This window comes from Salvia hispanica, chromosome 1, assembly GCF_023119035.1.
Source record: "Salvia hispanica cultivar TCC Black 2014 chromosome 1, UniMelb_Shisp_WGS_1.0, whole genome shotgun sequence".
Lineage (NCBI taxonomy): Eukaryota > Viridiplantae > Streptophyta > Magnoliopsida > Lamiales > Lamiaceae > Salvia > Salvia hispanica.
The window spans coordinates 5,002,867-5,014,894 of record NC_062965.1 but is presented as its reverse complement, the minus strand read 5'-3'; the positions used below and the strand labels follow the sequence as shown (position 1 = coordinate 5,014,894).

The following is a 12,028-nucleotide window of genomic DNA, read 5'->3' as shown; positions in this document are numbered from 1 at the left end:
AAAAATAGTAAAACTGAAATGAAACATTCTCAATTATTCCATAAGTTGTCGGTCGCTTATATGTAATATATTGTCGGTATTTTTCAATCAAATTCGTCGGTGATGAAGTCCACATATAATTTACTGGCTTCATATCATTTATAATTTCATCAAATAAATTTATAATGGAATAATTGCGAACCAATCAAAACTTTATTATATTTATGATTTATCGACCAACTTATAAAATTACAAGACAGATCGATATTTTAACTAAAATTTACTAGTATATTTACTAGTATATTTTTCCAGCAATTTCCTTGTAAAATACTACTCCAACTAAGAGATGAGTAAATGAATAAATAGTGTGAAAAGTAATTTAAATACCTTCTTATCAATAAGAATAATCACACATGAAGAGATGTGGTGGGACCCAGCTCCCATTGTCCCATTCATTCAAAAATCAAATTAATCACATGGATTACTATATGCTTATATTGCTGTATATTCCACTTTTTTGCTCACCATATGATTAAGATCTGTTTGCATGTTATCCCATTTTCCCTCTTTTTTTCTTTTCAAAATACTATAATATTCTTTCATTTTTTAAATATTAATCTTTTTTCTTTATTTTTCTATGAACAAAAAGTGGTGGAACACCCATAGTATCCACAAGTTAGGTTCAAAATTTAACCCTCCCATATTCGTGTTCTAAACGAAATTCATAGTAATTTGGAAAACGCCCAATCTAATGAAAAGAAAGAAATTTTGTGAGAAGTGTATATAAGTATAGTAGTACAACTTGATATAGAAATGCCATCCCAAAATAGTAGTAATAGATGCCATATAGAAAAAAAAATTGTCATATTTATTCAAATTTCAAACAGAGATCATCTTCTTCGTCGGGCTTGCTCAGGGATGCTGCCAATTTAAGAACTCGATTTCTAATAAAGTTGGAACCGTTATCGAACCATCAAGACCTTAGGTGGTTTCAATTTTTGGTCATTTTTCAATGATTTTCTCACATTTTTTTTTTCTGATTTTGATTAAAAGATATATAGTTTGCCATTGATTGTGAACAAAAATAATCTAGAATTAAACTACACATATAAAACAAAAAATCCAATAACAACTACGCCTAACCTTGCTATATAATCGTAGAGAAATGGTGCATCTATGCAGCATAATAGAAAATCTAAGGACCCTTTTGTTTTTAAGAAAGTAATACTATCATTAAAGATTATGATTCCAATATATTATTCATTATGTCTTAGAAAATATTAAAGAAAGTCGATAAGATTCGAACTTGTACGGAGTATCAATCGATTAGATTCAAATAACTAAATTAAACAATGGCCATAATAATTGAAGTAAATATCTTTCAATTATTTTTAATTGATAAAATTATAATTACTGTTACAATAAATAAATAAAATTAAAATTATAGTATTAGAATATGCTAATAAGTTATTAATCGAGACCATAATAATAGTCTTATATTATTAACTTTATTATTATGAATCTATAATTTGAATGATTACAATAAGATTTTCTTAATATATTATTAATAATATAATACTAACCATACTAAACAATGCAATAGTAAATCTGATTACTATCATATTACATATATTTATAACTACCATTATTCAGTATGATGCATAATTTTAAAATTACATTAAGATTTTATTAATAATTTATTAATTTATAGCATACTAATATTAACATTAACAATTGTATTAAATACTTATATAAGAATCTTTAAGTTTGGAAAAAATACACCTAAGAAAAATTGTTGACTAATTTTTTTCAAAGATTCTGAATAAATTCTTTGTATATAACTAAACTAAATTAAATCTTGAAATTTTTAAGAGTCAAAGAATTATCACATATGAAAACAAACAGATATTTATTATATCATTATAGAATATGATTCATAGATTTAAAATTACATTGAGATTTTAATAATTTATTAAATTATAGCATACTAAATTACTAATATTACATTAACAATTGTATTATCAAACACTTATAACTTATAAGAATCTTTAAATTTGGAAAAATTACCTAAGAAAAGTTGATGAATAAATTATTTTTTCAAAGATTCTGAATATCTTCTTTGTTTAACTAAATTTAATTAAATCTTGAAAATTTTAAAAGTCGAAGAATCACACTACACTTTATCATTATGAAAACAAACATCCCAAAGGGTAATTCGGTAATTGCACGTTACCAGCCAAATAACGACCAGGCTACAGGTTGTTGGTGCTGATCTTTTTATTTAATTTTTTAATATAAAAATATATAAAAACAAATAAAAAAAAGGTATATAGTTATAATGTGTGTGTATCTCTGTAACATCACCATCTCAAACAGAGAAGAGAGAAGAGAGAGAGAGAGAGGAGATGGCGGAGCTAGAGAGCTCCAATGTGATGCCGAAGCTGATCAGTTTCCTCTCATCTCTCCTTCAGCGCGCGGCGGAGTCGAACGATCTCAATCCTTCGCTCGACGCGCAGAAGATCTCGGTCTTCCACGGCCTCACGCGGCCGACGATTTCGATCGAGACCTATCTCCACAGGATCTTCAAGTACGCCAACTGCAGCTCCTCCTGCTACATTGTCGCCTACGTCTACCTCGATCGCTTCACGCAGCGCCTCCCCCTCAATTCCTTCAACGTCCACCGATTGCTCATCACCAGCGTCATGCTCTCCGCCAAATTCATGGACGACATGTCAGTAATTCCTCTTTTGCCCTAATTTTGGATCATCATCTCCTGTTTTTCTTCTAATTTTCGTTGAAAGTGGAAACGATTTAGAATTGTGGAATTTTGAATTGGAAATTGAAATCTGTGTTCTGTTAATCATGAGGGGATTGTTTATGAATTATGATTGCTTGTGGTTAAGCTTTTGCTTTCTAATTAATTACTTGATTTGTTGATTATCTCAATTCTCAACAACCTGTGGCCTTAATCCGTGTGATAACAACTTAGGTCCAGCTACCACATCCATCATCATAATTTCCTAATTTAAAAACCAATCCAATTAATTACTCCTATTTTTGGTGATCTTGAAAGATTGGGAGCCACAAAAATACAGAGTGGTGAGGTGTCTAAATCCAACATTCATAACTGAAAGCTAATAAACTGATGTGATTAATTGATGATCCAATCCAACTCTGATCTCTCACATTTCATGGGGCTTTTCAGGTATTACAACAATGCATATTATGCTAAAGTGGGAGGGATCAGCACAACAGAGATGAACTTCCTAGAACTGGATTTCCTGTTTGGATTGGGGTTCCATTTGAATGTAACTCCATCAACTTTCCACACATATTGCTCCTACCTCCAGAGGGAGATGATGATGCAGCCTCAGCCTCAGCTCAGCATTGCCGACGAATCGTCTCTGTATACCGCAAGGTCATCAAAGCTACTCCATTTGTGTTTTAATGAAGATGAAGCATCCCATCAACAGCAACAACAGCAGCTTGCTGTTTAAGGTTTAATTACTGTAGCTTAGGGTAGAGATTAGTTATAGTTTTAATCAAGTCATTTTTGTGCTGCCATTGAATGCCCATTTCACTGTATTTGGTTATGTTGTCACTGTTATCTTGTTGTGAAAGTGGATGTTTTTGGGAATATTTTGGTTATTAGTCCATTGGAATGTACAGTTGGGTTGTTTCTTCTTTCTTGTTCACATTGTTGCTAATTTAGCTCAATTGATGTTTCTTGTGTACTTCAATTTTCCCAACAAACTTTGACACTCCAAAGGGTGATGGGCTAGAGTTCACCAATTTTATATTCTTTTCCAAATAATTTACTATATCTTTTGAAACTCATTTAAATGGTGAAACTTTACCATCTTTGTATAAAATATTTCAATTTGTTTGTACTTATTGACCAATTTTAAATGCTATTTACATTTCATTGCTACAAAATTATTTTGTGAAGTGTTTTGTTTGAGATTTTGATGGTATCTTTGGAGGATTATGATTTTGCCGATTTTGATTTTGATGTTTTCTTTGGAGGATTGTGATTTTTTGCCGATTTTGATGTTTTGCTATGTATATGATGAAACTTTTGTTGTATGCAAGATTGAAATATTTTGTTTGGGTGATGGAAATAATTGAATACGATTGTTGTTGTGATGGAGATAAGCTAACTAACATATTTGACTTAATTCAAATTAATTAAGAAAAGATAATATTTTGGTAAAACTTTGACTAATCATTATTAATTAAGGAAGTACTACTATGATTTGGTATAGTGAGGAAAAAAAATTAAGGAAAAACGTCCAACAAGGATAAATTATTTCATGAAAAAATATCACGTAATTTCATCACGAGTCACGTAGGCCTGGTTTAAAAGAACTTGAAATCTGATTCCAGTGTGCTAATTACTATTAAAATACAATTCTCAAATTATTATTAACCGTTTATTATTTCCAGTTGGCTCAGTTAGGCTTATTAGATTTGATTATGATAAATATAGAGTTATTATATATAGGGAATAAAAGTATAAAACAAATATATAATCTAATCTCATATCAAAACTAATGCCAAACTAGAGACCCTTAGATTATGGTGATCAACTATCTAGATTACATCATATAGAAGATTTATAAGATATATTTTATGTAGTAAGGGTAAATTACGAAATTAATATTTTTAAAGCTTTATATGAACTCGATGCATCATTATAATAGTGTAGATTTTTTGAATTTATAATGACACATGCCATTTTCAATGACATATGACAATCTTTAAATATCTCTAACTATATTAAAAAATTTAAATTTTACCATAACTCTCTTGATTTTAATTTTTTTTCACATATCAAAATAAATGTAATTTTATGAAGACTCTAACAAAATCTCAATTGATGTATTCGGATGAAGAAATTTGCGCAATAAAATTGAATTTGTACAATGTTCTTCCTTGCATTAATATGATGTCCTAGTTCCATGTACTATTGGCAAAAGTATGTGTTTGTTTGATTTTAATGTATGATTTTGTCCTACGAAAAAATGTACACAGTACTTGTTTGATTTCAATTCTATTTACATCAAAGAAAAATAATTATGTACTACTAGTAGTTTGTTGAAGAAGAATATGAGATGTGAAAAAGTTGGTAATGGAGAGGGGGCAAAATGGTGAAAAAGTGATGGAATTTGATAAGAGGATATGTGAAGTTGACAGTTGTATGTGAATGTGGGAAGGGAACATAATACATGTGCAATCATACAAGTACATGTATTAAATTATAGTATTACATATAGTCATATAGACATATATATTTGCAAGGGCATGTGCCAACTTGAAAGATGGATTGTGACAAGAGAGAAGCTAAGGCACCTATATTCTACTTCTTCATATGTGATTCATTTTATGATTTTAAATGTTGGTAGCTTTAGAAGATGGAGGTGGTAGCCTACAGTATTAATATTGGCCATAATAACTCGAATCATCGATCTATTAGTTGAGGGTGAAATATTTTACCAATTAAACAGTAAAAATAATTTCGCTCATTTCTTATACATGTAAAGTAGCTAGGATTTTATTAATCTCTGATTTTATTAAACTGTTTAATAGATTATAGTAGTATTGTTGTTATATGGCCTTTTGGGCTAAAAAATGTCAAAGCTCCTAAATCATGGGAGTCCAATTATGGTTAGGCAAGTTGTAGGTAGGCACTTATTATATAAATAAAAATATACAGAGATTACAATTTCTCTTGGTCCTGGTCTGTACTTTTTCTTGATTTTGACAATTTATGCATGCTAGATTGATATTTACAAACATAACCTTTTCGTGAAGAATGTTGCTTAGCACGTTCGTCACTTTGCATTTGATATTTTCTGGTTTCTTGTCTAAGTGTATTATACTCCACAATGAATATAGAATTATAATTATATCACTAAAATATGAAATTCTTTATGATAAATAATATTATATAGCACGTTATAAATAAATGGTTTGATAGTAGTATTACACAAATTCATTGATTTCTCAAATGGTACTGAGAACACAAAGAAAAACTCTTCCCCTTAAGTAAATAAAGAAAATAATTTTGTTAATATAATACTACTATACTAATTGAGAAGATTAAAAAATCTAATAATCCAGCTGGTCCCCAATTGATAACATTCAACAAGCAAGCAAGACATGTTTAACCACAACTTCAATTACTAAGTTCAATTGCTGTGAGGAAGTTCAAAATTCACTCTTGATACTGAAAGAAGCAGTAGCTATTACATAATTAAATCCCAATATTTACTACTTATAAATTTACCAACACCATAATTGAAATGCGGCGTAACTCCCTTGCGCATGCTAAACTATTCCGAAAGAGATGAGAGAGAGGCCCTCACAAGCTTCCTTGGAGTTGGTTTAGAAGTGCAAAATCTGCATCTTCGTCATCATGACTATCCGCTCTATCCTCTGTTGATGAATCTCTGTCATTAGTCGATGGATCACGCAGTGATGCTAAACTCGACATATAGGCTTCATCTTCAAGGGAGCCTACTTGTCTCAGGACCTCTATCAAGGCATTCTTTGTTGCATTGTCACCATTTTTCTCGGAATAATCAAGAATGGCAGAGACATTGGTCAGTTTTGGCCTCCAGTTTTTCGAGCCTTCAGTTGAAGCAGCATTCTGAAAGCAAGATAAAGCCTCAGGAATCCTTGAATTTTGGATGTGGATTTCTGAGACGATCTCCCAAGTCATAGAATTAGGCTTTCCTCCCGCCTCAATTATCTGGTCGAAAAGGGTCTCTGCCTTCTGGAAAAGCCCTTTTCTGACATATGAACTCAAGAGAAGATTTCCCACTCTAGGGTCATATACTGATTTCACTCCAAGCCATTCATCGTATAACTCCTCAGCACCCACAATGTCGTCCATTCTGATTAGAGCAGAGATCATAGTATGGTAGCCCACATTTGGAATATTGACAAATGAAGCCTTGTAGCCGTTCCAAACTCGGTAGACATCCTCTTTATTTCCAGTGCTTCCATACAGACTCATGAGATAGTGATATGGCATACGATCCCGACCAGTCATTCTACTTTCAATCTTCTTCAAACAGTCTACAGCCTTCTCGAACTGCCCATACTTGATATACATTGTGGCCATTGTGCTATAAGTAGTCCAATTGGGATTGATGGTGGTATCCAGCTGCATACGATTAAAAACTTGTTCCATTTTCTCCAGGGATCCCAAAGAACCACAGGATGAAATCCAAATGTTGTACGTGTACAAATCTAATGCTATTCCCTTCTCCTTCATTTCGGATATCAGAGGCTCAATCTTTTCGTATTCTTTAAAACTCATATAGAGAGTCATCATCACATTATATGGAAGTGGATGACTAGCATATCCTCTATTCTTGATTTCAGCCATCAGAGATTCAGCTTGTTCTCTCATTCTAGCACGGACATAAGCATTCAAAAGGGACCCGTATATTCTCTTATCTTTCAAATCATCCGGGAGCTTCTGAAAATATTGCTCAGCCCTTGAAATCCCATGCACTTTAGCAATCAAATCTAGCTGAATAGCTGTATCACTTGTGGTTATTCGGAATCTTTCTGCTCTATTATTCATCCATTCATAAACCTGCAACGTACACAACATTACAATTAAAGAATAGCAGACACATTAATGATACAGCTACACAAGCCAAAGTTATATTAATATCTAACACCCATCAAAACAATACGAGTAAATAAGAATTTAAAACGGAAGTGAAGTCAAAGTCATCATCCCGGATTAGTTTTTCATTTTTGAATAAGCCCACTAATTACTTGATCTCAGTCCTCATAATATGTCACCTAGGTCCAACTATCCCTAATCTTGCAACATGGAAGAGAATAAAACGTGAGCATACTGAAATATCACAAAAACGATGATATCGTTAAGCACATTTGCAGCCCTATCTTATCAATTATCATCAAGCTTATTATCCTCAAAGCTCCCAAAGATTCACATCAACAAAGTCCTAACAATTTCACAATAACAAACTTTCAGCTAAACCACTTAATTCTTTAAATTAAACTCCAATAGGTTGCCAACAGTTGCAAATCAAACATGAATACAACAATCCATCAATTTTAACAGCAATAGAGAGGTTAATCCAATTAAAAAACTCACTAATTTATGCAACAAAAACTCCAATACAGATAATGAACAACCAAACGATTGAGCTGAATCTCTACCTGAAGAGCCAATCTGAAGCGCCTGAACTTCCTGAGCTCCTTCACCACTCTGGAGAGCTCCCATTTGGATAGATTCTTCCCCTCATTTTCCGTCTGATTCAACACGGAAGCAGCGCCCACATCCAAAACCGAGTTGTCCAACAACGATATCTTCTTGAATACAGCGTTCCATTTCACCATCGGCCTGTTTTCGTAATCAACAGTTCCATAGCTGTAAGGCTGCGGTGCCGACGAGCACGTGACAAACGCTGGATTGTTGAGGGTTTTAAAAGCGATGGATAAATTAGGCTGTTTATGAAAAAAAGCAGAATTTTGAAGGCCAGACGACAATGAGAGCGAGCTCGAAATCTGCAAATGATTAGAATTCTTGTGGTGATAATTTGGGGGAAGAATTTGGGCAGTGGGTTGGAGTAGCATGATTCTGCAGTGGAAAGTTAGGATTTTGGAATTTAGGGTTTATGGTGAGAGTGTGAGAGTGGAAATGGCGCGCCTCTGTAATTTGGGATTTTGGGATTTTACAGATTTTTCGTTTTTTGTCCTTTTTAAGTTGTTTTTTAAGATAAGATCATAAAGTGGTTTTTTCTTCCTTGACCTCGTTACTTTCCTTTATTTCCAAATTTGCCACAAACTGACAAAAGTGTATATTTCAATATGAACCCACCAAATTTTATAACCATAAAAGGATTTTTTTTCAATTAATCAAGCAATATAAGTCGTACTCACTCCGTTACTTGTTAATAGGTGCATTTCTTTTTGGCACAAAGTTTAAAAATATTGTGTTAAATGTATGGTGAAAAAGTAAGAGATAATAAAATAAAAGAGATTAAGAAAGAATAAAGTAAAAGAGAGAATTACTTTTTTACCAAAAATAGAAATGACTGAATTAACTTGGAACTTTCCAAAATAGAAAAATGACTCTATTAACATGAAACGGTACTATAACTCAAACTTATCTTTGTTTTTTTTTCAATTAACAAGAGTATTCAGCAACGAGTCCAGTGACTATTCCCGCGCTAATTTATAGGCACATAAATGAATGAGACAACTAATCCAATGATTTTATTGGTCATAAGTTGGAGTCACTTCATAGGAAATTATCATATTATAATCATTTTCTCTAGAAATTTTTTTCCAAAACTATAATCATATTATATTTGTTTTGGAATATCTTTTGTCTAAATATATCCTCGACCGAGTCAAGTGAATTCAGGAATTTAACTCAATTTAAAAATTAGCTGCAAAGACTTGGTCTGCTGAATTTAAAAATTAATACATTTTGCTCATTTTAGTTCCTTAATTAAAATAAAGATTTTTTTATCCTTATAACTCCACTAGCACATTTGTAGGCTTGTAGCATATATGAGACGTCAAACTCTTTCTAAAGAATAACCCCCATCCACACCTCAAAAACAAAAAAGAATAACCCCATCTCTTTCTGTTGAAGATCAATTTGATAAAATTAATTACAAATTTAAAAACAAGTCTACAAAGATAGAATAGGACTACAATCATAATTGTGTAATTATGTTTATTGGCCTTTTAATGATGTGTATCATATTTGATGGCCATCCTATAAAGGTGATAAAGGTTTAGTAATTCGACGAAAAACGTATTTGATGAACATAATTATTATTGATGAACTCCGTCTTAACTAAGTTGAGTCGTATTTCTTTTTGGGACGACTCAACAAAGTTAAGTCATTTCCCTTTTATACTAAAAAAAAAATCTAATTGTTCTTACTTTATCTCAATCATCTACTTTATTATCTCTTTATCTTTCCTATTTTTTTTTCTTGACCTCGTTACTATTCTTTATTTCGAAATTTGCCACAAAAGTACTTTATTTCAATACAAACCCACCAAATTTTATAGAATAAGGATTTTTTAAATTAATCAGGCAAATATAAGTTGTACTATAACTCAAACTTATCTTCTTCTTTCTTTTAATAATTACCAAGGACGGTAGGTCCAGTGACTATTCTCGTGTTGATTTATAGGCACGTCGATGGATGAGACAACTGGTCCAACTATTTAATTGGTCATATGTTGCAGTAACTTATCATATTATTATTTTCTTATCATATTATAGTTATTTTCTTTAGGAATATCTTTTGTCTAAATATATCCTTGCATTGATATCACGAGATAAATTGAGTGTGACACGACCAAGATGAGTGGACCGAGTCAAGTGAATACATGAATTTAACTCAATGCAAAAATTAGCTGCAAAGACTTGGTCTGCTGAATTTAAAAATTATACACATTTTGCTCATTTTAGTTCCTTAATTAAAATAAATATTTTTTTATCCTTATAACTCCACTTTAAATTTGTAGCATAAAGCTATCCAATAAGAGACGTCAAACTTTTTCGAAAGAATAACCCCCATCCACACCTCAAAAACAAAAAAGAATAACCCCATCTCTTTCTGTTGATGATCAATTTGATAAATTAGTTACAAATTTAAAAACAAGTCTACAAAGATAGAATAGTACTACAATCATAATTGTGTTTATTGGCCTTTTAATGGAGTGTGTATCATATTTGATGCTCATCCTTTAAAGACGATTGTTTAGTAATTCGACGAAAGACGTAATTTGATAAAATTATAATTCATTAATTCAAGAAATTTAGTACATGCGCCACTGTTACAGTCAACGACTCAACTAGTAGGAAAACTCAACCAAAGAAGCACAAATATTTCAGACCATATTATCCGGTTGAGCATCAGCACCGCCGCTGCCGCCGCCACCGAGCTTTTCTTCAACTAGGCGCGCCATCTCTCCGTCCTCCTCCTCGACCGGAGCATCTCTCTTGCTCAACGCTGCATGAAGTATTACGAGGGGGACGGTGGAAGCGAGGACAATCAAGAGATGAAGAGCAGCGTCGGTAAGCACGAGCGCCACCGCTGCCGCCACGAAGAGAAAAAAAAACACAATCCGCTTGTCGATGATCCGGTGCAGGAGGACGGAACCAGGGAGAGCCCGCAACAGAAGGGAGTAGAGAAACGCCACTTCGGTGGCGGCGACAAGAAACACGATCGAGACATTACGACGTGGGATGAGGGCGATGAAGAGCACGGTCCAGATGAATGTCACGTAGTACAAACTGAAGCTTTCGAGGTTTCTCGCTACCCTAATCGCAGCTGATTCTGGGCTTGAAGGTATGTCGAAAGGGCACGAAAAGGCTATGGTATAGATCTTCTTTTTCGACGGATCTTTTGATCCGTCGTCGTTCTCGGCAGGCGGAGGTGGAGGATTGGTGGATGGCCTCTGTGCTGTGGCGCCATAGTTAGCCATGTTTGAGAGGAAATAAAGCAGAAACAGAAAATGAAATTGAATTGGGGAGTGAAGGTGGATTAGGCTTTCATATATAGTGAGGAGTATAGGAGACTTTTTAGGCAACGTATGTCTTAGTCCAAGTCAACGATAGACTTGTCATTACTCATTAATGGAATATGAAAAAATTTCCACAAAAAATGAGTATTAAACTAACATGGTTGAATATCAAGCACACACAATTAGCTACATCATGAAAGGAAGAGGTCTCATTAAAGTATTGTAGCAGCGGAAGCTTCCCAGTCACTTGGTCTATGTTTCTTACAACAACCTGAGAATTTACCTCAAGGATCTGTAAATCAGCATCCTGGCCAGCTTCTGTGAATTATTTCGCTGTTATTCGGTTCAATTGGACTCATCATTTCCACTCTAAGAGAAAAACATAATATCAATGGTTTAAGTTATACTTATAGAGCTCAAAACTTCTTCTCGGAGAGATTGCCAAATGGAATAAATTTGGAAAGCAGGATAGGAAAGAATCGCTGCATCACTAAATGACGACTCAA

At 33.1% G+C, this 12,028-nt stretch overlaps 2 protein-coding genes across 2 annotated transcripts; one reads left to right on the top strand and one right to left on the bottom strand.

The window, feature by feature from the left end:
• Positions 1 to 2,351: 2,351 nt before the first annotated feature.
• On the top strand, positions 2,352 to 3,663 carry LOC125215285 (cyclin-U4-1-like). Its single transcript, XM_048116662.1, has 2 exons — positions 2,352 to 2,710; positions 3,185 to 3,663. Exons 1-2 carry the CDS (start codon positions 2,385 to 2,387, stop codon positions 3,474 to 3,476), a joined length of 618 nt encoding a protein of 205 aa, XP_047972619.1. The 5' UTR covers positions 2,352 to 2,384; the 3' UTR covers positions 3,477 to 3,663.
• A 2,479-nt stretch (positions 3,664 to 6,142) lies between these two features.
• Positions 6,143 to 8,693, bottom strand: LOC125201847 (pentatricopeptide repeat-containing protein At1g02150-like). The gene is made up of 2 exons (XM_048100112.1): positions 8,188 to 8,693; positions 6,143 to 7,588 (listed from the first exon to the last, which is right to left on the bottom strand). The coding sequence occupies exons 1-2, from the start codon at positions 8,602 to 8,604 to the stop codon at positions 6,344 to 6,346; spliced, it is 1,662 nt and encodes a 553-aa protein (XP_047956069.1). The 5' UTR covers positions 8,605 to 8,693; the 3' UTR covers positions 6,143 to 6,343.
• Positions 8,694 to 12,028: the final 3,335 nt, after the last annotated feature.